Here is a 27074-nt window from a genome sequence, read left to right on the forward strand (position 1 = left end):
ATTCCAAAACACTGTTTGATAGGGATGACTTTACAGTATATATTAAAGAAAATGAATATGGCTGACTTTATATATTAAAGTACGGTAAATGAAGCAGGATTCCAAACCTCAGTTTCTTTTCCTTACTCTATGTTCCATCATTTCAAAACTCAGGAATTGAAAACCAAGTCGTCAAAGTCAATTACGGCTCCCTTTCTTCTGGGGGAGCAAATCTGTATGCACAGATATATTCTTTGTGCTTACCTCCTCTGGCAAGATAATACAGCACACAGGTCAAAACAGTCTGTCACCTACATTACTGGAAAAGCATCCACCTCAAAACATTGCGCATTGATATATGAAGATTTTGAACATTTACAATGAATGGACACTTCAAACTAAATAAAACTAATAATACAGTATATCCTTTTGACAGAATCTACCATCAATAAAATCAAGTATCCTAAACTGGTGAGTGCAGCTAAAGGGACAGAAATGTGACAATGGAAGATGAGCAGATAAATACTAACCAGTTACATGTGCAGTGAACCTTCCATGAGCACATGAGCAATCTTCTGGAAAGAAGCCATTCCTGAAGAAAACTACAACCACTGGAGAAAAATACACTGGGTTTTGCTGTTCTATAACAAATTCAAAGGGTATATCAATGTATGAATAAAAGTTGCCAGTACTGTGGGAAATCCATGCTCATGTAGGGTTGACTGTCGTCAAGTCCTGTTCACAAGAGGTCAGACATGCAACAAACTCTTGACTTCTCAGATGTTACAAAGCTGTGCTTACTGTTGTATAGCTATTGATTATACATCAACAGCAACGAATATCAAAGACTACAATTAACTGGAGCAGAAAGTCTGTTTACTCAAATGCCAGCACCAGATATTAACTCATATTACCCTTGCCAGTTCATATGTCCTGCTACAGCATCATCAGCTACCTGAAATAAACTCCAATGTCACAACACCGGTATTGTATTAGTAAGCCCAGCCAGTATTACAGTACTGTATTATCAAAAAGACTTTTATTTTTTCAATTTCTTAAGCTTTAATGTTTGTCTCACACACTGGAGAGTTGGAGTGCAGTTTCAACAGTGCTGAAACAATATGAATGAGAACCATACCTGAATACCTTAGTACAAAAATCTTAAATATTGACAATATGCTTCAGAGAGACTGTTGATCTAGTGTGATGACCTCCACTTCATTGTCCTTGCGCCTTGTGGTCATAAGGCAGGAAGAGCGCTCAGAGCACTCTTCCGCTTTGACTGTCACATGGCGAGACCGCATCAACAGCTCCTCTAGCTCCGGGGTGCAGTCACTATCACTCGCTTCTACCATTTTAGGTGATTTGCGTCCAGTTCCAGGGCAGGAGAGGCGGGGCCCAGTCTCACCTTCTGACCCAGACCCTTCCCGTTCTTGGGTGGAGGTGAGGAAAGTGGGCCCACAGATAACAGAGGGACGCGAGGCAGGCGGGGTGTGAGCCACGGAAGGGTCAGCTGGCAGATCATCTACCAGCATCACATCTAGATCAGAGGGTTCCCCCGAGCTGCCACTCAGCACCACCGTCACATTAGTTTCATCTGACACCTGGGATTCACTTGCCTGGTCGGAGGGGGATGACACCGTGATTAGGGGAAGACTACGATCTGCTTCAGGGCTGGGGAACAGGTCTGGGGACATGATGCCCTCCCGATCTGGCTCTGGAAGGGGCAGAGAAGAGGACCGTGGACCAAAGGCAGGCTTAGGTTCCACTTTGAGCCGCTTCTCCACATCATCATGGACTGGCGTCGAGAAGTACTTGTGCTTATACCACATCTTACGACTGCGTTTAATTGCACTCTCTCCAGCTACTCCCGCCGATGACGCTGGACGCTCATCACGAATATCCCCTGCTGTAACCGATCCCTCCCGGGTGTCCTCTGAGAAAACACTGGCCAGTTCTATACTATCTTGGCTTCCATGAGTCTTGATGAAACTAATGACACTATGGTTGTCACCATCATCATCAACATCAACACTCATTTGCTGCGAGTTGAAGCCAACTGACCTGCAAACATCACCTCGCACACCTGTTACTTTACTGGTCACTAGGGGAGGAGACACTTTCACTATTACATTCCTATCATTGTGAGTGTTCACTACAGTGACTGAAGCACCAAACTTGCTACACAGATTAACTTTGGCAGTACTAATGGGTCTCACACCCACCTGTTGGTCCTCGTGACTAGAATTGGGCGTATCAGGATATTTACAAGGTGAAGATGATGATGCTGGTGAAGGAGTGTATGGGTCAACCCACTCTAAACTGGTGCTGGGTGAACCCTGAGGGACTGAGCCAGTGCCTGAGGTACCCTCAGCTGCATCACAGCGGGCTTCACCCTCCAGACTGAGTGATCCCTTCATGTTGCCTCGAGGGGTGGGCAGCACTAAAGTCATGTTACTGTCACTGTGTCGTCTTCGCTTGCTGGGTGAGCTAAGATACCCATCGAACATGGCTGCCTCCAGTGTGCTACTGTTGCTGTCACTGTGCAACTGACGCTTGAAGGACCCCATGCTACGACGCTGACTCCCACCATACTCAATGCTGTAGTGGTCTCCTGACCGATTCAATGCCTCGTGAAGCAGCTTCAGCACCTAACAGGTATACCACAATGTAATATGAGATTCACAGTCAAAACCAAAAGCTTTCTTCTCCTTCAAAGCTATAATGAACCTAACAAAAATGTTGTTGTGGCCCCAACTTCATCTAGATGTGAACCCAGTGGACTGTAGGCTGAAGCTGCCCTCCACCTGCAGGCCAATGCCCTCCTTTTGGGGGATGGGGAGAGAGCTGAAGGACATCTGTACTGAACAGCGTACAACCAGATGGCAGGGCCTCCTGGACATACTGGTGCCATCATGTGAAGGTGCTCCACTCCAGCAGCAACAAAAACATTGCAAGACAATAGGTAATCAAAATTAAGATTAAGATGTTCTGTTACACATTTAATATGTGCAACATACAGGCAGGACTCAGTATACAACATCCTGATTTTTTATTTCTCATTTTAACCACTCTGCACATGCCATAATTTTCTGACAGGACTGTTCTATACACAATGCTCTCCTGGATGGAGGAGGCTTGACTGGCAGCTGTATAACCTTTTCTATTTAAAATTTGTTTTCCCATGTTCTGTGACAAGATTTGCACGCCAATGTGCTACTTCAGGAGGAAATTTTTATGACTCAAATCCAAATGTCAATTTGATGTGATTCATGGCCTTGTGCAACGTCAGGAGGTAATTTTGTGGCACAAATCATGTCACTGCAAGAAGAGGTTAATAACTGCCTGTTTTCAACACTCTGTTCCAGCAAGACAATTGGTCCATCCTGTTTTGACAATCACTACGATGAAGAAAGCATAAACGTAGCACCCATTAGTTATTGTTTTTCATCCACAGGGTGCACATCATGACTGTTACCTGATAATCAATCATGGCTGTTTTATTTATCAAACATCCAGGCTGCCACCAAAGATGCTATTCTCACATACATATCTGAGTTGCTCATTTGAATTGCAGTGATATTCAATGCTATACTCTACTACTTCTGTGAGAGTTGTGTTTTAGGTGGCTATTAGGTGACCATAAACTTTATGTACTTTGGTAATTCACCCATGAGTAGGCCCGGCTGGCCTGCTGATGTATCACTGAACCTGTTCTAACACTCCTGGTATGTGCTTGGATTTTCAAAAACAATTTGATCACATACAGGGTCCTGCCTGTACATACAAATAATTACCATCTTACACCTTCTTCTGGAGGGTCCTCTTTACATATACAGATACCTTCTTTTGGGTACACGGGTTCTGAGATTCACAGTCCTACTCATTCAACTTAATGACATAAAAGAACAAAAGGGACGTTATTCTTTCTCCATAATCTCTTTTTTTCATGGATGCTATACTTTATCTAATATTTTTTTAAACAAAAACGAAAACAAAACAATGTCCACAAACACTTATTCCAAGAGAATATTACACAACAGAGAGATGATCCATTATTATCACAGGCCTGAAAACACTGCCTTAAAAAGAGGTCTAAGGCAGAGGAAAGGAGAGATTCAGGAAAACAATGCCAATGTTCCCAGGGATGCCTGAGATATGTGAGAACTTGTGAAACTGAATCATGGTTACCAGCTGATGAGTTTCCTGCCTACAAATGATGATGGTATGACTATATCCATTCTTCTCTAAAATTGGCCTAAAATCACCATCTCTTCATACTGCATGCCAAGTTGTAACAACAGATTATAATACCAGAATATTATGCTTGTCATGAAGTGTTCTGAAAAGGGTGTGGAATCATGGCATCATCTTTCGATCACTGAGCTATGTGAAATAAGCTGCAAATGGACAAAAATCTATGTCAAATTATGGTGAAAACAGTGTAGTAACCAATCCTGTTGGCACAAACCATTCATTGTATGGTGTGCCTCCTGGAGTTAGTGGCTGCCAGCATCTACTATAGTATATGGATGAAGTATGCCTGTGGGATGAAGCTGGAATTTATAAAAACTTAAATGATGAATAAAAGAATGTATGGTTCACTTCACTGGCTGCTGTGGACACTGTACTTCTACTTTTGCTATTTCTTATTCCTATTTCTGCATCCTATCCACCCATTCACTATCATCACCATCACCCGGACCTCCTTTCCCACCCTATAGCAGGGTGAGGAGAAGCAATGACAGACAGCCAAAGTTTGACCAATTCAATGAGCCACGCTTCCAATCACTCATCATATTAGCCCCCAAAATCCTGGCTCCAACAGATTTAACCACGTTCTATAGCTTGAAATATACCTATCTGGTAGAGCCAATCCGAGTGCTGTCACATTAAAAAAGGGTGCCAAATCCCTAGTTATGCTCTTTTCTGCACAAACTTCATCCAGCCAGCTTGATCTCTTGTCAATGCCTTAGCCTCACCAACTTCCATATCTCTCTTCCTCACACACTCATCCACCATATCCCTCCACCTTCTTGGCCTACCTCGCCTCCTCCCTCCTTCAAATTCACTAAGATATACCTTTTTCACCACTCTATTGTCATCCATTCTCTCCACATGACCATACCATCTCTGTACACCTTCTTCGATTCTGGTGTCCAAAGACTTCCTCATTCTGCATCTTTCATGAATCACATTATTCCGTACCCTATCCACTCTCTGTACGCCACATACATTCCTCAGCAATCCCATCTCCAGCACTCTTACACTTGACTTTTCATTTTCATGCCATCCCATAGTCTCACATCCATATGTTAAAGTTGGCACTAACACTCCTTCATGTAAGCCTTGCGCAGCTGCAACACTTAGGCCGCTGTTTCTTATAAAGGCCTTCATAGCACCAGCTACTTTTTCTTTGTGTCACTCTACTTTCCACTTCTTTTGCATATTGCCCTCTCTTTTCTACCACTGTACCCAGATATTTGAACTCTCACTAACGCCAGTCTCCATTCACTGTAACATCATACTGGGAGTCCCCTTCTCTCTCAATAACTATCACTTTACTCTTTTCTACATATCCTTTTAGGGCACGGTGCTCACAGACATCTACAAAACTTTGCACTAGTCTACCAAGCTCCCGTCCAGTATTTGCAAGTAGCACTGCATCATCAGCATACAACAAATTTGAAATATTCCATCCATCACCATTCATTACCAACACCATTCCTCACTCCATTACTCAAGTTTTTAATTTCTCTCATCACCCCATCCATATATATAATGTACTGTATTGAACCACCATGGGGACATCACACAACCCTGTCACACGCCCACACTGATTGTGAACCATTCACTTAGATCCCCATTTACCTTTACACATGCCTCACTACCATCATAAAAACTCTTGATGGCACCTAGCAGCTTACCATCTACACTGTACATGCACAAAACCTTCCACAATCCTTCTCCATCTACCTTGTTGTATGCATTTTCCAGATCCATAAATGCCATAAACACCTTATAATCCTTTTAACAAGCCTTCTCTACTATTTGTCTCATTGCAATTATTTGATCCATACATCCTCTGCCACTCCTAAAGTCACCCTGTTTGTCACTCACTAGGACTTCTGAGATCTCTTTTTATTTGTCTATATTAATTCTTCCATATGCCTTCCCTACAATACTCAATAGACATATGGCACAATAATTCTTGCACTCACTTCGCTCACCTTTATTTTTGTACACAGGTACAATCACTGCCTTTTTCCACTCTACAGGAACAGTCTCACTCATCTATGCCTTTTTACACATCTCCCACAAGCACTTCACTCTGCTCTTTCCACTACATGTTATCATCTCCACAAACACTTCATCAAACCCAGCTGCTTTCCCATTTTTCAAACTGCTTCACGGTGTCTTTCACTCTGTGAGTGTCACATTTCCTGGCACAGCATTCCTTATCTGTACACCCCCAAAACCAATCATGTTAACAGTCGCTTTGCTCTCTCCATTCTATTCGTCAGACTTTCAAAATATTCTTTTCATCTGGTCCTTACTTCATCCCCACGGGTTAATAATCGACCGCTTACATCTTTCACACTTCACATTTCTTTCCACTGTCATTTCTACATTTCTGCACTTCCTTCCAGAATAACTTTCTATTTTCAGAGTAATTTGCATTAATTTTTCTTCCAAGACCATCATTTACCTCCCTTTTCCTCTTCACTAGTCTCTTTAAGTGCTTCTTGCTCTCAATACATTCAGTTATTTCAACTGAACCCCTATCCTGTGTCCACTATAGCCACATCCTCATTTCCTCCACTGCTCTCTTAACCTCTTCACCCCTGTCCAGTATCCACTCTAGCCACTTCTTCCTCTTTCCTCCACTGCTCTCTCAACCCCTAAAGAACTACTGTATAACTGACAATCGTCAGTTTGCAAGTTTGCCACATCAGAGTCCTATGACTTACAAAAAGTCTGCCAAAAACTGCCGAACATTAAACCAGCCCCTTTTATGACTTGAATGGTTCCTACCCAATCAGAACTAGGGAATGAGGTGGTGGGAAGAAGGAGTCTGCCCCCTCACCAGGTCTGTGGGGGGATCCTCCTCCCCCAGCCACTTCTCAACCTCCCTCTGCCGATTGGATACAGCCTGCTCTGTCCTCTCCCACCCAAACTACTCGCCAATACCACATTTACATTGTATAGGAGGGTGTCTCATGCCCATTCACCCTTCCCCCTCCTTTGTATCGAGCAGTGTGGTAACTTCCTATTATGATCGTTTTGTGCATGTTTCCTCCCATCATAATACCCCCACATCATCTCCCCAACATTGGGGGTGTGTCTCATCCCCCCTCATCCCCATCAGAGAACCCCAACCTCCAACTCCACCTTCCTTCCTCCCTATCTTTTTTCCCGAATATGATGTGGAAATTCCCATGCCATGATCGGCTTGTCTGTCTACTCTCGCCAAATTTTCTTGTTTTTTCATTGATTTTGGTTCTGTAGTGAAAATTGTCTCTGCCGAATTTTTCAAGTCTGGAAATTATTCTTTTTCTTTTTCTTATTTTTTTTTTTACTCATCCTGATACCTACACCTACTTTCATCAACAGAAACATATCTTACATTGATTTAACTGATTTTGGTAAGGTTCTCTGGCAAAAATTAAGTTTCTGCCAAATTTTTTGAGTCTGGAAAAAAATTTATTTATTTTCTCTTAATGTATTTTTTTTCTATACTGTATTCTCATGCTGACCCATACACCTAGTTTCATCAATAGAAACATATTATACACTGACTTCACTGATTTTGGCATGGTTTTCTGGGGAAAATTAGGTTTCCGAGCATTTTTTGTTTTCTCTCTTACTGCCAGGGGTGACTTCTATAATCTTTGACGGGTGGTTTTGTGGTAACCATTAGGCCTAGGGGACTGTGACTTGCATTTTCAGGTGAGTATATTCAAGCTCTTCAAATCTGTAAGAAAAAATTTTACCTTGGTAAAAGCTGAATAATCAGCCCCAAATTGCACATGGGGTGCAACATAACTTCAGAGAAATGCAGTCTTTAGGGGTTATCCTCTCCATCCCACCATGTCGTACCTTTCTTCTTTGTTACTCTTGCCACGTCACACACAGCTTTAGCATTCCTAAATAATCCCTATATGCATTCCACAAGCTGTCCAGATCCATTTCATTCCATCCATCCATCATCCAATCCTACATTGCCCCATGAGGACCGTAGCAGCCTGGGGCTAGGCAAGTTGGTCCTGACATTTAAGCTGAGAGTGACCAGCCTCACTCATCCCTGAGTGGCATTACGTGAGCAATAAACCCCAACCACCCCCTGGATATAAACCTTCACTAGCTCAATCCGATTTGAGTGCCGCAATTACCCACTAAACCACCTGGTGCCATAATTTGGTTATATGGTTACCATCCAGCACAGTAAATGATTTCCTGGTGTACAGGAAACCATTCGGCTTGCCACTCAGTGTAGAGTCACCCATAGGCAATAGGAACAGGAAAGAATGAACAAAAGACAAAGGAGAGAGTGCAAAGTCAACTGTTGGCAGCAGGAAGAGGAAAGAATGAAGTAAAGATGGACAGAATAGGAAGGAAGGAAAGGAGGGAGGAGAGAAAAGGGCAGACACCCGAGAGCAGCACTACATCGAGTTAGTGGATGGTGAGTGCCCCCACCTATTCCAATTCACTGATTCTAACTCCTCCCCTATTTGGGCCCTGTATTCATCAGCCATTCCTTTGAGCTTCAGCTTCTCGACTTTCAGTCTCTCTCCCTGTCTGCTCCTCTTTCTCTTGGTCCACCTCATTCCTCTCAGCTTGATCTTGCATACCACAATCATAGGATGTGACAAGCTTCCACATCGTCCTCTCACTGTCCTCATGTCAGCAACATTTCCCGGCATTGATTTCTCTACGAGCACATAATAAATCAGGCTCCTTTCAACACAATCTCCATTCTCTCTATACCATGGATATTTATGTGCATATCTGTTCAAAATAAGAATTACAAGTGGGTGTACACAAGATGTAGTGGTCTTAGAGGCAGACTGCACAACAGTACTCATTTCATGTGTGCGGTGTGTCAGGGAGAGCATGTGGATATTGCCAGGCATGAAAGGATTGAACCTGTTGGTGGGTCTCTTGAGTGTGTGGAAGTTTTGTTATTTGGGAGACATGTTATGTGCTGCATGTGGGGCAGGAGCTAGCTCTGAGGCTAGAGTAAGGAGTGGTTGGAAGAAGTTCAAGAAGCTGTTGCCTCTCCTGACACTGAGAGGGCTCTCCCTCCGTGCTAAGGAATCTTTGTATGCGGCATGTATGAGGAGTGTAATGTCGTATAGTAGTGAGACTTGAGCAGTAGAGGAAGAGGATATTCGCGGGCTCAAACATACAGAAATGGCAATGATTAGGTGGATGTGCAGTGCGTCCTTGAGTGCAAGGCCTGGGGGGCATAGGATGGAAGAGTTGAGAGGTAAGATGGGACTGGAGTGTATTGGTGCTGTGAGGAGGAAAGGTAGATTGAGATGGTTTGGGCATGTGGAGAGGATGGGGGATGAAAAATGGGTGCAGAAAGTGAAAAGTGTTAATGTTGGGGGTAGGGTACTGAGAGGCAGACCGAAAAAGACCAGGGACAAGATCACTGACTGTGACCTTAGGGTTAAGGGAATATGCACCAGAAGCTACCAGAGATCGAGCAGCCATTAGGTGACCAAGGCTGACAGATGCAATTAAACTGGAGCCTTCAAAAACAAAAATGAAAACGAAATGCACAACCTCCTTTCCTGGCGCATGTCCTTCAATTGCTTCCCATTATCATTCTCTCCCGGTACTCCATTATTACCCATTATATCACTGACAGGACCATTGCCTACTCTCCTATTCATATTGCCCATTACATACACTTCGTAACTCCTGGGCACTTCTCCTAGTACTTCATCCAGCTCATCTCAAAACTTGTCTTTCTCTGTCTCATTCCTGTCATCACACAGTGCATACACTACAATCAATGCCACTTTCACCTTCTCAAACTTGAACTTGACATACATACATCTTGTGCTGACACATTTGTAGTCTCTCATTACACTCTGCCACACTTTATTCAACAACAAAGCAACTCCTTCCTTGCATCTTCCTCACCCAACCCTACATATTTTACACCCTCCCACTCCTCCACTTCACACCCTTTCATCTTTGTTTCACACAATGGTATCACTGCATATCTCGCACTCTTGAACACATTCACTACCTCCACCCTCTTGCTCTCCTGATTCACATCTTTCACATTCCACACGGCCATGCAGATCTGCCCATTTGGTTGGGGCAATGGGCAGGTATTGGACCCTATGAGGCTCTCTAAAACATCTGACATAATTTAGAGATTTTAGATAGGGGAATCTAGGGGACACTTAACCTGGCCCAAACCACCCAGTGTAGTAAATGGTTTCCTGAGAATAGGATACCATTTGGTTTGTCCCTCAGTGCAGCAACCATAAGGCAACACTACACTGAGTGAATGATGGATGCCCCTACCTACCACAATCCCCATTCACAAATCTTATTTCATCTTCCACATAAGCTGTTTTATTTTTAGACATGAATTGGCAATGAGTTACAACTACAGTCACTTCCACCCTCCCCTCTGAATCATAACAGCCACGACACTTTTGAGAGAGAGAGAGAGAGAGAGAGAGAGAGAAATGAGAGAGATGGGGGGAGGGGGATTATGGGGTTGGACAGGAAAGTTTCACATCAGCTGCTGCTATGAAGTGTCTTACCAGCACTTCATCATAAAAACTATCTATCTATCTATCTATAGCCCGACGCCCTAATCCCGCAAAGGGTGGCTGCAGACAAAATGCCCCCAAGTCACTCTGTCACCCACCATTTGACTGCCCTCCCCCCAACTCACTCCCCCCTCCCTCATATACCTCTCAACTCCATCCCTCCACCTCATCCTCGGTCTTCCCCTCCCGCTCCCTCCTTCCACTTCACCTAAATACACCCTCTTAGTTAGGCTTTCATTCTCCATTCTCTTCACACGTCCAAACTACCTCCGTGTATTTCTCCTAATTTTCTCAACCACATCCACATCCAACCCACAATGTTCCTTCACTTCTTCATTTGCCACAACACCAAATCTAAATGTGATTTCCCTATTGTATCCACACAGGGCTAGTGGGGATTAGTGTCAAGGTGGTGATGCCTGAGGCAAGCTGGGGATCAGCAATTTACTGGTACTGTATGCAACATGTGGAGTACTAGACTTTGGGAATCAGATTTAAAAAAAAAAAAGTGTATGTAAGTATTTATTATTCAACTTTAGTCATTAACCAAGACTATTATTCTAAGGATTCACTACAGTGGTGTTAGTATCCCTCTCTACATAAACTACACTCTGACCACTTACCGGTATCCATCAGGAATGCTGTGCTGTTACATGAGATTAACAATGAAATTTGGTGCTGGTCAGGAAAAAGTGCCATGGATAAGATGTGAAGCCATAAACATTATTCTTATTTTGCCACTATGTGAATGAGCAGCAAAATGATAAATATCTCTGCCAAGTTAATGTGGATGACCTATACAGTACTTAACTCACCTCCTCTCTGGACGAATTGGTAGGTATGACGTTGGGGTACACTTTCCTGGGGCGGAGGTATGACACAAGATCAAGAACCTCCGAGCAGGAGGCATGCATGGACAACAGTACACGACAGAAAGTCCCGTCACGGCTCACTTGTTTCACTTCCTAATGGGGAAGCAAGAGAATGACACACATTACTATCGGCAGCAAAATTCAATTACAGACAGATGCCACTACACGAGTGGGATACGTTAATGAAGGACTGCTTGGACAGCAGAAACTCGTCTGATGGATGTGGGCAAGACAGTCATGAAACTTGTATAATGGAGTACATAACTTACAGGAAAAATTTGGTTAGGTTAACAGCCCCTGCTCACATCACTAATTCTGGTTCTAAACTGCCCATTCTCATATCATCAGTTTCTCTTAGACCGGATGCTTGTATAGCAGGACTCACCTGCATTATACTATACTCATTATACTCTAACTTGGACTAAAACTGCCATCTCTCCATCTCCATTGTTCAGTTGTAAGAGGAGATTAACACTGGAATACAGTAGATCCTCATTACAACATGAACCAGTATTTGATAAACTGCTTCAACGAAAACAAAAAAGTCAGGACGTTTTTTCGATCAATCAATCATTTCCTGTGGCACCCCATGGGATGCATAGGGCCTTGATGAACTCTCTCCACCAATATTTGTCTCTTGCCATCTCCTTCAGGTCCCACCAACACTATTCTCCTGCTTCTCTTTTCATTGCCCTCAACCAGGTTTCCCTCGGCCTACCTCTACCTCTTCTTCCTCTAGCAGTCCACTCTGGCACATCCTGTATTAAACTACCTTCTTTTCTGTATATGTGCCCCAGTCACTTCCAGCGAGACAGTCTCACATATTCATTAACTGGTTCCACTCTCGTAATATCCCTTACTCTTTCATTTGTAACTCTGTCTTGCCACTTTACCCCAAGAATCCTTCTCAGTATTTTATTCTCATATCCTAATACTTTCTGATCTGTTGCAATTGTGCTGTACCATGACTCATGCCCATAAATTAAAATTGGTCTAACCATGGACTTGTAAATTTTCACTTTAGTGTGTCCCAAAAGCATATTATTATTCCAAACAGATTTTAACATTCCAACAGCTCGCCAAGCCTGTCTAATCCTCTCCTCAATTTCATTGTTTAATGATCCAATAGATAATATAATCATTCCCAGATATTTAAAGTTTTATACATTCTTCACTACATTATTCCCAATTACACAATCGATTTGGTTCTCCACGTTCATATTAATAATTTCAGTCTTTCCACAATTTATTACCAATCCCACCTTTTCTCCTTCCTCCACCAGACAATCAAGCACCCTCTGCATCTCATAAATACTTCCGCAAATCAGTACATCATCATCACCACAGTCCAAATCCATCTGCTTCTTATTTTCTTTCCAGTTAATTCCTGCACCTGTTCTCCTTACAACCTTTCTCATAACCAAAACAAACGTCAATGGCGAAAGAACTCCTCCTTGAATCACACCTGACCTAACTTCAAATGGATCACTCAAAGAACCACCCACCATTACCTTACAAAATGTACCTTCATGCAGGCTTCTAATAATATTTACAAACTTTTCTGGTATACCACAGAATCTCATAATTTTCAACACAGTTCCATGTAAAACACTATCAAATGCCTTTTCAAAATCCACAAAACACATACTAAGTGGCATTTTCATCTCATTAGCTTGTTGCATTAGATGCCTTACAATAAAAATCTGATCATTACAACCCTGACCCTTTCTAAATCCCGCTTGTTCTTCTCTTAAAATTTTATCAATTACTGGCTCTACTCTGTTCAACAAAATTTTGGAAAAGACTTCTGCAACTACAGGTGTCAAAGTTATCCCCCTCCAATTGCCACACACATTTAAATCTCCCTTTTTTGGTATTTTTATAATCATTCCATTCTTCCACTCTTCTGGAATTCCACCATTATCCCAAGCCACATTAAAAAGTTTCAAAAGCGCATTCATCAACTCATCATTTTCCACCTTAAGCATTTCAGGAAATATTCCATCCTCTCCTGGGGCCTTAAAATTCTTTAACTCCTTTATAGATTTTGCTACCTCTTCCAAGGTTATATCCCCTGTTTCTATCTGCAAATCTCTCTCGGCTGGCAAAATGTCCTCTTCAGCTGGGATTGGTCTATTTAGAACAGATTCAAAATGCTCTTTCCACCTTCCTTTTATATCCAAATCTTTAGTCATCAAATTACCATTTCTATCTCGTACACGTATTTCCTTCCTTCTCTTTTCAGTCCCAGTTAACTCTTTTATGGCCTGATACGCTGCTCTTGTGCTCTGACCGTCATTTTTACTTAATTTAATTTCTGTCTCTGTTGCCTTTTCATCATACAGCCTCCTCTTATCACGGCTAACAAGTCTTTTTACTTCAGAATGTAAACTCCAGTACTTTTCTCTAAGAACTTCAACTACCTGGCCATCAACATGTTGTTCTTAACTTCGTCTCTTTCCTTTTCTGAATTGCATTCCATGTTTCATCTGACATCCACTTTTTCCTTCTCGCTTTTCCTTTTTTCTTAATAGTAACCTTACCACTCTCATGCAAAACCTCTTTTACCTCTCTCCATATTTGATTAATATCATTGTCTTCAGATCCCATCAAAGTCATCAGGACTAGAAACCTGTTCGTACATTCCCATCGAAACTTTTCCTTCGTGTTCTCATCACTTCTCAGCTCATCAAAATCATAATTATTACCTCCTGTACAATTACCAGTAACATTTCTTTTAAGTTTTATTTTAATCTTTGACACAACAAGTTGATGATCACTACCTGTATCTGCCCCCCTCCTTACGCAAACATCTTGCAAATAACTCCTATGCCTTCTGCTAATTGCAATGTTATCAATCTGGCTACAATATTTACCACATGGTGAAATCCAAGTAGTCTTATGTATTTTTCTATGCTCAAAGATAGTTCCACCAATTATAAAGTCATTTGCCAAACAAAAGCTTCCAAATTGCACCCCATTTTCATTTTGTATACCAACACCCTCCTTACCCATACAATCTCCAAGGCCATCCCTATTACTGCCAACAATCGCATTAAAATCACCAATGCAAACTAACACATCATGTCTTGCCACTCTATTTACTACATCCTGCAGCTTCTCATAAAAGTCATGCTTCATTTCATCATCAGCCTCATTTGTAGGAGCGTACCCTACAACCATACTGATATTACCATGGTCAATTTTTTTGATACATGAGAATTTTCATTTACGCAACGATTTAGCTCCCATACGAAGCCTCATTAGATGATATATGATATATGATCACCATTTTCATTTGCCAGTTCCAGGATGGGATTTGCACTAGTCATCAGCGAGTGTGTCAGTGACGGATCATCACTGTGGTGTTGGAGTTCAAGCAGCATTTTCCCCCCCCCCCCCCCCTCCAAGGATTGAAACAAAGGCTAGAAGCCCACAACATTGTTCTCTAAAAAAAAAAAATAAATAAAAAATAATAATAATAATAATAATAATAAATAAAAAGATAACAGAGAGCCAAATTCAAGATCCATTCACTTCCGAATGCCTGGACACAATGCTTGAAAGATGGAGGTCACAGGCAGTAGGAAATACAGACAGAGGAAGGCAGTGTCCGAGCTGACCTGTTGCACACATGAAGGACTGCAAGTAATAGTTAACTCTTGTATTAGAAAGCTGGACAGAAAAGGCATGAGAGTTTGCTGCTAGACAGGTGCTATGCACCCACTGTGGTGGTGAAGGAATGCATGCAGACAATTCAGAGAGGTAGTGACCATTTAAGTAATGGGAGAAAAGAAATAAAGATGCAACAGTGAGGCGATGAGACAGAGGTTAGTCATAAAGGAGGTGGTATGGAAAAGCTGTAGAGCCACAGTACTGTCTTTTTCCTCCACTCCTTTGTGAAATAATCTGTAAACAAACACAAATCTGGGCCAGGGGATATATATATATATATATATATATATATATATATATGTACATCCATCCATCACCCAATCCTAGGTTGCCCCATGAGAAGCGTACGAGCCCGGGGCTAGGCAAGTTGGTCCTGATATTTAAGATGAGAGTGACCGGCCTCACTCATCCCTGAGTGGCATTACATGAGCAACAAACCCCAACCAATCCTTGGATAGAAACCTACACAGGCTAAAGGTTTGGAGCACCTTAATTACCCACTAAACCACCACGTGCGATAATTTGGTTATATGGTTACCACCCTGCATAGTAAATGGTTTCCTGGTGTACAGGAAACCGTTTGGCTTGTCACTCAGTATAGAATCACCCATAGGCAGAAGGAAGAGGAAACAATGAAGGAAAGAAAGAAGAGGAAGTGTAAAGTCACCTGTAGGCAGAAGGACGAGGAAAGAATGAAGGAAAGACAGTAGAGGAAGGAAGGAAGAGAGGATTGGGAATCCTTTCATGCCTGGCAATCTCCACAAGCTTTCCCAAACATACTGCACATATGAAATTAGCATTATCTCACAGTCTACCCCTAATACCATTACATCTCTTATGCATTCACTTATCACAAACACTGCACAAGATGGAATTACCTCCCACACCTTTGTGGTAAATTGCACATGGCCACTCTCTCTCCTCTTTGACAGTACTGCAACCAAAGTTCCAAACCTAGATGCCATCACTTTTGTTTTATCTACATTTACTCTTAAGAACTTGTGCCCCACACCATCTCTCCACTTCCTAAGTCTTTCCACCACCACCTTTCATTCTCTGCTATCAGCATCAAATCATCAGCATACAACATCTCCCACGGGAGTCCACTTCTGAAGCCATGTGAGAGGGCTTCAAGTACCATGTTAAACAATAAGGGGCTCAAGACTCCTGATGCACACCAACATTCATGGAAAACTCCTCACTCAAATCTCCATTTGTCCTTTCTTGGATGCAAGCAAACACATAAATAGTCATAACCATCCAAACCAGCCATTCCTCAATACCAAGCTTTCTCATTGCCCACTCACCATCTCTCTAGGGACTCTGTCAAAGGCAATCTCCAACTCAACAAAAACAAAAGTACAAATTCCTTTTCTTTCCTATATATTTTCCCCAAAGCTGTCAACAGTGAATATGGCATCAGTGGTCCCTTAGCCTGGCATAAACCAAACTGCATCTCATCAATATTTACTCTTTCTCTAATCATACCTTCTAATGCTCTCTCCATTACCTTTATTATCTGGTCCAAAAACTTTATGCCTCTATAATTTCCTCTTTGCAGGGCATCACCCTTCCCCTTGCACACATATGGTATACAATTACACTCTTCAGTCAATCATCTGGGACAACACACTCATATATAATCATATTTATCAAGTCAGTGACTAATCCCACTCCTATTCCTGAGGCTTTCAACATTTCAGCAGTCAACCCAGACACACTTGCTACCTTCCTCACCTGCATCCTGCCTACTGCCCTGCTCACAGTAGCAGTGTCAATCAAAGGCCAAGGGCCAAACTCTGGATCTGCTGGCTCCAAACTTTCCCTGTCCTGGTCAAACTCTTCATTCAACAACCAGTTATAATGTTCTCTCCAGGCATCTTTAACCTGTACAATCCTGCCGTCGGCATGGTGCCGACAGTAAAAAAAAGTCTCACTTAATCCCACCGAAGTGATGGAGCCGACAGCAAAATTCGAGCCCTGTAGCATCTCAAATTGCTTCAGTCTACCTAATTATTTGCTAAGGAGTACCTTAATGTATTGGCAACACTGTGCCCAAGCACTTGTAGCACTGAGTTTGGTTATGGGTGGGTGGGTAACATCAGTTGGCCACTGCCTGTCATAGAGTCAGGATGTCGCGAAAAAGTGTCTGGGATTGGGTGGGTATAAAATTACAGAAATGCCTGGGATGGTACAGGTCAATATCCCCACTGTTCACCACTACCTTTATTTCATCATTCTTTAAACACTGCTCACCTATGATATCCCTGTTTTTACTCTACATCTGGTCTGCCACCTTAAATATCACATTCTTCCTTTCCACATTATTTAGGTTTTCAAGTAAAAGTCTCTGAGACTCAGACTTTGCCCTGTAAATGTATTTTCTAACCCTGTGTTTGGCAGCCAAGTATTCCTCTTTGTTATCGCTCTTTTCCCATTCCCGGAAAAGACTTCTTTTTTCCTTAACTACAGCTTCTACACCCTCATCCAATCACGAATTTACTTTATGTCTCGGATTGGGGGGGGCTTGTCCATCCACATACTGAACCAGTAATTCTAAGGAGATTGTTCTTGAGAGCTCTGTAATGTTCAAGAACACTTCTGTCAACAGTTCCCTCTTCAGCCACCACTCTACTCATCTCGCTGTAGATGGCATCCCTTACTGGTTGGTTTTTCAACTTCCATACTTTCCTCCTAGGTGCATAAGTCATCTTTTTCACCACCCACTCCTCAAGCATCATGTCATGTATCAATAATTTGTGATGCTGCACACACTCCTCATTCCCTATAACTTTAACATCCCTCACTAACCTCCTATCAGCCCTCCTCACCAGGAAATAGTCTATCTGGCTGCTATTTCCTCCAGGCTCAAATGTAATCAACCTATTCTCTTTTTCCTAAAATGTGTGTTGCACACAGTCATGTGCATTGTCTCCCCAAACTCAAGTATCCTTTCCTCTTCCTCTTCTTGTACCATATGCACATCCATTGGATATAATGGAATATCAGCTTTATCAGATCAGGCTTCCCCTCAATTAGTCTACTTAAGCTTATTGTAAAGTAGGCTGGAGCATCATGTAAAGAACATAAATTTATCCAGAATCTGCACACCAGTGATAGTGATAGTAGTAGCTGCAACCCCAGGTTTTCCTGAATGCAAACCCAGTGGACTGCAGGCCAAAACTAGCCCCCCCCCCCATTTAGGCTTGCCTTCAGCACCCTTGGCAGCACCACTCAGGGTAGCATCCTTGCCAGACATGATTTCATGTCACAAGCTTCAGTATTTCACACATTATGACTCCACTTATCTGGTGATATCAATGGTGTTTCAATGACCTTGCACACACAAAATGAAAGTCAAAGTAAAGAGAAATGGTCACAGCTATTGTAAGCATTGGGAAATCATCTTGATTCAAACGTCTCTCAGCTTGCACAGAACTGTTGTACACAGTCACCACAATTATCATATCAGAGAATTTCGCCATTGTTATCGCTAAACTGAGTATAACATTTGGTTCATCATCCTATCAATTTACCACACATCAAAATGATGTATATTGAGGCCTGATTGTATACAGTATTACTGTATTATTAGTACAGCACAGTACAGGTATACCCTAGTTTAACAATGCAATTGGTTAAGTAAAAACCCATCATTAGGCAGGGTATCGTATCTCGGGGTAGATTTAACATGTAAAGTAAAGGGATGCATTTTTGAGCCTAGGGTTTCCCCTCTAACCAAGTCCTAAACCCACCCAAATGAGTCCAAATACAAGTTTCTAGCAAACCTAAACCCTCAAATAGTTTTAAAACAAGCTTAACTTAGCCTAAAAGCAGTTTATAACTCACCTAAACCCAAAAATAAAATCTGAAAATTGTCAAATATGTCTGGAAAAAAATCAAACTTAGTAAACTGTACCCCAAAATGAAAATGTTCGCCCCACCTATGACCTAATCAAAATTTAAGTAAAAAATACAATCAAAATCAGTAAAAAATAAAAATAAATAAAAAATAAAAATCCATCGTTAAACCGGGGTTTAGCCATTATTAGGTGGGGTATGATGGTATTTCTACCCTCATTGCTAAGCCACTTGATGTAGTGCTGCCTACTTCTTCCTTAGCCTTTATCATTCTTTTTCTGTGCCTGCCCTCCTTTCTTCCTATTTCTCCCATCTTTCCTGTCACTTCTTATTGCTTTTCTTTCCTTTACAGGTGGCTTTACATTGAGTGACAAGCCAAATTGTTTCCTGTAAGCCAGGAAACCATTTACAACGCTGGATGGTAACCATATAACCAAACCACACATGCTCCCTACGTGTCAACAAGTGGGTTGGTGGAGGGTTAGTGCCCCTCCCCGTAAAACAACTAACTCAGTGTCAAATGGCCACCCTTTACGAGATTATGGTGTCTGGCAATAGACAGACAGATAGATCACTAAGCCGGGGTATCGCATCTAGGGGCACTGTATCTCGGGGTATACCTGTCCTGCTAAGAAAATGAAAAAAAGATTCAATTCATAACAAAGACTTTTTGTAATGTTGCAGCCAGTAATCGTATATGTACATTATCTATGAAATCCTCATCTCATCTATGAATGGAGTGACTGACCTTGGCTGACTGGTAGAAAGTATAGAACATAGCAGAGGGTCGTATGACACGGATGCTGGGCGCTGTGTCCACCCCAAATGGCACACAACGGCACGGCAGTTGACGGTTTGTCTGGTCCTCTCCTTCCTCAACCTCATTTATCTGATTAAAGTAAATGCAAACAACAGTGCTCCACCAATCCATACTGAGCTTAGCTAATAAAAACTGATGGTAATTCCAAATTACTCGACACTGCATTAACCAACAAACATCATTATCTGACAAGCAAAAACCTTGTCGAATTAATGCAAAATCCATTTTTATGGCATTAACCACCAATGAACCTCTAATCACATGGGCATAATCAACAAAATCTTTTACAGTACTACAGTATAATGTGTAAGAGTGAGTACAGTATACAGCAGCTGTATATTTTGCTATAAGATACCATTTATTATGAAAAACTATTTAGGACTGTGTTTTTCTACATTAAAATAGTTATAAAGTATAGAGAGGCCATGGGTAGGGAGGGGGGGGCTGCATTATTAAAAAAAAAAAAAAAAAAAAATGCATGATCTCACATGGTCTTGGCTGAATTATGACTGATAATTGGGAGTTTACTGTACATCACATAATCATCCTAGGCAAAAGAATTTTTATGTATGAAGAGACATTGGGAAATGTCACAATTATGTGGACAATGTAATTATCCCTACTAAGAAGGAGGGTAGGAGGGAAAAAGTGAAGGAACTACACTACCATAGCAGATCACAGCATGCTAACTTGGAGAGAGTTCATTTAAGAATATCAATAATAATCATCATCATCACCATTCTAACACAATTTCCCACAAGCACTTGAGGTAGGGTTTCTAAAGTGATGTTCTTTTCTCCCTCTAGGGACAATAATTACAGGAAATCTAAGCATTGTTCTTTTCCCTCTCTAGGGACAATTATTACTAGAGAATGGAAGCCCCAGACACAACTTTCTCACTCACATGGCATAACAAATACACACATTCACACAGAGTGGGGAGATGCAGATCACTGCTCTCAAAATAGCAATATTGGATAAATAAGCAATACACACAGTACTTTATGTAAATTTTAATCTCATTTATTGCCATAACCATCCATTCCCTAAAAGCTTACCCTCCAATCACATGCATGGATCCATGTTTCTGTGGCATCAGGGGTGAGGGCATCCTGTATCTCTGGTACGGTGTCATACATGCGGTACTTCCATCGACTCACATGGACCCGCATCCCGAATCGCTCATGGAGGCTCCGGTAAATGTACTCATAACCATACTTGGCTGACGAAAAGAAACAGCTATTTACTAAACATCGTGTTCAGTGTTTCAACACTAGTCCTATCATTATCACACCAACCCTGTTCCCCACATGATTCAACACTCTAAACCTACAATCCTATCATTATCACTTCAACCCTGTCTTCTGCATTCACATGAGGTGTAATGAGATACTGTATGACTTTAATTTTTTATCAACTTTTCTAAAAAAAAAATTATGCTGACACCAGATGTCTGACCTTACATTAAGTAACACTGTTGAGTATACACTGCCACTTGTAATACAGGCTGATCAAATCTACTAAATACGGTAAAGCCTTGATATAACGGACTTCAATAGACCGGAATTCGTTTTTATCAGACTCGAGGAGCTACCAGACTAAATTCCTATACAGTAAATCGGAAAAAGTCCAATAACGTCAGAAGCAGTCTGGACTCCCTGACCACTTCAGCAATGTTCACCACAATAAGGTAAATAAAAGACATGTTTATCAGTGTACAGTACAGTATTATTATATATATTATACCATTTGATTAATGTAGTAAAGTTATAACACAGATCTCTACAGCAATGGTAGTCAAAACAGTTTAAAAACCGTTCGTGCGATCCGGACTAATGTCTGATACACTCAACCCTCGGCTATCACAGGTTCCGCTATAGTGTATCTCGCTATCACGCCTATATAAAAAACTACCCAAATACCTTTATCATCCACTAAATGCTTGCTATCGCGCACCGCAAATGTTCGAAAATTTCAAATAGGCCAGGCTCCAGTGCTCCGTCCAGCCAACAAAAGCTTCACTCCATGATTGGTCGTGTGACGTCAGCGCCAGCCGAGAGATGATTGGCCGCCTGACCGAGTCTCCTGCCCGCTAAACCTTTCAAGTGCGTGCCCTCAGACTGTGAACAGTGATAGCGAGAACAATAACCTTTTTTATATGACCATGGCCAACATACCCCCTCCCCGTACCCCTACCATCACCCAACATAATGCTGTGGCACCTGGCAGGGAAATAAAGAAGAAGAAGAACCGAAGTAATGCAGATAAACTGGAAATGTGAAACTTATAGAGAATGGTGAGACCAAGCAAAGTGTTGGGAAGAAACATAACATCAATGAATCAACTGTGAGCGGTATTTATAAGAATCGTGATCACATCATAAAACATGCTCATTTTTAGACTATTATATATTAATTTGTGGTACAAAAAGGTATCTTAGGGGTAGATTTTACAAGAGATGTAATATGATCTTTCCAAGATAAGTCCCGAGTAAATGAAACCCCAAGCATGTTCAAGGATGATGCAGGATTAATCTGAATATTATTAAACATTAGTGGGTATACCTGTATCTGCTTCCAAGAGATTGGGTGTGCTAAGCCGACTCCGCTCTTTCTTTACCCCTGCACAATTGTTGACTCTATACAGGGGTTTTATCCGCCCCTGTGTGGAGTACAACTCTCATGTGTGGGGAGGCTCCCCACATACAGCTCTTCTCAATAGGGTGGAGTCAAAGGCTTTTCATCTCATTAACTCTCCTCCTCTTACTGACTCCCTTCAACCTCTGTCTCTTCGCCGCACTGTTGCATCTTTATCTCTTTTCTATCGCTACTTTAATGGTCACTGCTCCTCTGAACTGTCTGCTTGCATTCCTCCACCTCTACGACGGGCGCGTAGCACCCGTCTGGCAGCAAACTCTCATCCCTTTTCTGTCCAACTCTCTAATGCAAGAGTTAACCGTTACTCCCAGTCTTTCATTCATGCAACAGGTCAGCTCTGGAACTGTCTCCCTCTGTCTGTATTTCCTCCTGCCTATGATCTCCAGTCTTTCAAACGCAGTGTGTCCAGGCATCTCAAAATGATCGGATCTTGAATTTGGTTCTCTATTGTATTTTGTTTTTCTCTTGGAGGGAACTGTTACTGCGGGCTCATGGCCTTTGGTTCCTTCTTCCTCGCATTAAAAAAAAAAAAAAAAAAAAAAAAAAAAAAATGAGGTCATGGCACCAATTAGAATTATTACCATAAGTTCTTCAATTCAGCTATCACGGTTTCAGCTATAGTGCAGCCATAGCAAGACCAACTGGGAGTGATAGCCGAGGGTTGAGTGTATATCGGAAAAAGTCCGGGTTAGCAAGTGGAAGTCCAGATGTCGCTTTTATTGGAATTTTGCATTTTTCAAAATGGCTTGGGCTCCAATTAGTCCATTATAGTAAGGTCTTACTGTACAAGCATTCTATGAACAAGTTGAAAATGGGGGTTTGTCTTCTTTGCAATATCAGGTTCAATAACAGGGCCCTTTAACCCTGTAATCTGGTGAACTAATTTTAGTTCATCCTTGCCACTACCAGACATTTTATCAAATATTTGAAAAGTATCCTATACTAAACAAGTGGATGAAGACTATAACTTTTCCAGTTCAAAAACTCTCTTCTAATAAAATTGTCTGGAGGTGAAGAGAAGAAATTGTCTTTTTCTTTTTTCTTTTTCTTTTTATATGCAAGGAAGAAGGAACCAAAGGCCAGGAGCCTGCAAATTGTTCACTCCAAGAAAAAAAAACAAGATAACAGAGAGCCAAATTCAAGATACGTTCATTTTGAGATGCCTGGATACACTGCATTTGAAAGACTGGAGATCATAGGTAGTAGCAAATACAGACAGAGGGAGACAGTTCCAGAGTTGACATGTTGCACACATGAAGGACTGGGAGTAATGGTTAACTACTGCATTAGAGAACTAGACAGAAAAAGGACGAGAGTTTGTTGCTAGAAGGGTGCTATGCACCTATCGTAGTGGTGGAGGGATGCAAGCAGATGGTTTAGAGGAGCAGTGACCACTGAAGTAGTGACAGAAAAGAGATAAGGATGCAACAATGTGGCAATGAGACAGAGGCTGAAAGAAGCCAGTGAAAGGAGAAGAGTTAATGAGACAAAAAGCCTTTGACTCCACCTTGTTGAGAAGTGCCTAATTGGGGAGCCTTCCTTCACATGAGAGTTGTGCTACATGCAGGGGTAAATAAAACCCACGTATAAAGTCAACAACTGTGCAGGGGTAAAGAAGGCACGGAGTCGGCTTAGCACACCTAATCTCTTGGAAGCTGATTTTATACAAAAGAGAGGTAATATGATCTTTCCAAGATAAATCCCGAGAGAAAGAAACCCCAAGCATGTTTAGAGATGAGGCAGAATTGAGTTGGATACTGTTAAAAATTATAGGGTACTCCTGCAGAAGATTTTGTCAGTTGATAGATATAAGAACTAAGTTTCTGATGCATTAAAAACAAGATTACTTTTTCCACAATAAGAGATATCAGCCAAGTCAGATATTAGGTGTGCAATAGCCTCACTCCTTGTGTGTTGAAGTAACTGCTGAGATTGACACTGCAGGAAACAAATGGAAAGGTGAAGGGTGGAGTCATCAGCATATGAGTGGATAAGGGTAGATATACAGCGTAGATGGTCACTGAAGAATAAAAGGAAGAGAGTTGGTGATAGGACAGGGTCCTGAGGAACACCTCAACTGATAGCTAGAGGAGAAGAATGGTAACCTTCTACAACAGCAGCTACAGAATGACCAGAAAGGAAGCTACAGATGAAGGCACAGACAGAGGGACAGAAACCATAAGAGGGAAGTTTGGAAATTAAAGATTTATGCCAGACTTGACTGAAAACCATGGACGTCAAGTAGCAATGGTAAAACTTTCGCCAAAGTCCTGAACGGAGGATGACCAGGAGTCTGAAGTGTAGGTGAGAAGATCGTCAATGGTGCATCCTTGGCGGAACCCATACTGACAATCAGAAAGAAGTATGTAACAGGAAAGATGCTTTAAAAGTTTTGGTTAAGAATAGACTCAAAAACTTTTGGAACACATGATGCTGACCCGTGGATTGCGCAATTACCATTTTTTATCCCACCCTGTGGTGCACAAAAAATGAAGAAGAAAAAGTTTTTTTTTTTTTTCTTTATCATAAACTTGAAGATAAACATCCAGGGCATCATCTGGTGAAAAAAAAATAATCTCTCTCTCTCTGTCTTTGCGTAGGGCCATGCGTAAGTTTACGTAGGGTAGCTGAAAAAAAAAAATTGTTTATTATAAACCTGAAGATAAACATCCAGGACATCATGTGGTGAAAGGAGAAAAAATTTCTCTGTCTTTGCATAGTACCACGCGTAAGTTTGGGTATGGGTGGAATAGTTAGCAGTGATGCACGGTCAGCACAGCCTGAGCTGTGGCTCGCAATCCACGGGTTAAAGCAATTGGACAATAGCTAGAGGGATGGGATTGGCCACCCTTCTTTGGGACAGGCTGAATAAGAGCAAACTTCCAGCAAGAAGGAAAGGTACAAGTTGGCAGACAAAGGCAAAAGAGTTTACCTAGGCAGGGTGTAGGCCCAGAAGCACAGTCCTTGAGGACAACAGGAGGGACCCCATCGGGCCCATACCCCCTGTTAGTACTGATGCCAGTGATGGCAAAAAATACATTAATTGAAGAAATTTTAATGTCAACCATGTGGAAGTCTGAGGGGGGAAGTGATGGAGGAAGAGCACCGGAATCATCTAATGTGAAACTGGAGGAGAAAGTCTGAGCGAAGAGTTCTGCTTTATCAGTAGAAGAAATAGCTACAGAGCTATCAGAGTGGAAATGAGGAGGGAAGGAAGTTAAGTTGATAAAAAGGTTTTTGGTAAGGTGCGAGAGGGAGCAGGAAGAATTAGAGCTGGAGAGCTCAGAGCATTTAGTAAGAATAAAATTATTTTTAGCAGAGCAAAGAACAGACTTAGCACGTGGTTGATCTCCTGTAGACTAGCTTGAGGGGAATGGAGGTCATAGATCAAGTGACCCTTTATGACTAACATCCTTTCTGTATATAAATCTGGCTATTATATTTTTTCCCACAATGGAGGGGGAAGGGAAGAATTGTGGGAACCTTTAACCAGTCACAAAGCTTTAACTCAAACACAAGAATTAAAATTTTTCTACCTTTCAACACTGCCATAGGATTAAATTTTTCTATACTATCATTTTGTGGCCTGAAAGGGTTAAAAAAATCCAGCATTAATTCCTCATAACAATGATGACTTTAACAATACTATTCTCCCAAGTGCCAGACAATTTTATTCTGCTTAGGAATGATCTCTTGAACAGAAGTAGTTAAAATGTTAGATCCTGAATGGACAATAGGAACAAGAAGTGAAGTGGTTAATGGAAGAGTAGCTGGACAAAACTAAATGGAAGTAAAAAGGAAGACTAGCTGCACAAAACTTAATGACGGTAAAAGAAAGACTAGCTGGACAGAACTTAATGCAGGTAAATGGAGAGCTAGCTAGACAAAACTTAATGAAGGTAAAAGGAAGACTAGCTGGACAAATCATCATCATCATCCAGACCTCCTTTCCCACCCTTGGGCTGGGTAAGGAGTAGCAACAACAGACAGCCAAAATTTGCCCTATTCAATGGGCCACACTTCCATTCACTCATCATTCAAGCCCTTGAAATCCTGGCTCTATCTGACAAACTAAAAAAATATTTCACCACGTTCTGAAGCTTCACATATACTGTACCTATCTGACAGAGCCAATCCAAATCCTGTCACATTAAAATGGGGTGCCAAATCCCTGGTCATGCACTTCTCTACAAAAAAATCCACACAGCACGATCTCTTGTCAGTTCCTTAAACTCACCAACTTCCATACTGTACCTCTCTTCCTCACACACTTATCCATCATATCCCTCCATCTTCTTGGCCCACCTTGCCTCCTCCCTCCTTCAAATTCACTAAGATATACCTTTTTTCACCACTCTGTTGTCATCCATTCACTCCACATAACCATACCATCTTGGTACACCTTCTT

The 27074-nt window shown here is 41.7% G+C and overlaps 1 protein-coding gene across 1 annotated transcript in view; it reads right to left on the reverse strand.

Annotated features, from left to right (window-relative positions):
• Window positions 1–1160: 1160 nt before the first annotated feature.
• Window positions 1161–27074, reverse strand: part of LOC145397970 (uncharacterized) — a 49963-nt gene continuing 24049 nt past the window's right edge. The window contains exons 4-7 of the mRNA XM_080271174.1: window positions 21068–21231; window positions 19938–20078; window positions 11597–11746; window positions 1161–2630 (exon numbers count right to left, since the gene is read on the reverse strand). Of these exons, the coding sequence (XP_080127300.1) occupies window positions 1161–2630; window positions 11597–11746; window positions 19938–20078; window positions 21068–21231 (1925 nt within the window). The remainder of the gene's footprint in view (window positions 2631–11596; window positions 11747–19937; window positions 20079–21067; window positions 21232–27074) is intronic.

This window comes from Coenobita brevimanus, chromosome 1, assembly GCF_032717465.1.
Source record: "Coenobita brevimanus isolate Jiangsu-jjx chromosome 1, ASM3271746v2, whole genome shotgun sequence".
NCBI classification, from domain to species: Eukaryota; Metazoa; Arthropoda; class Malacostraca; order Decapoda; family Coenobitidae; genus Coenobita; species Coenobita brevimanus.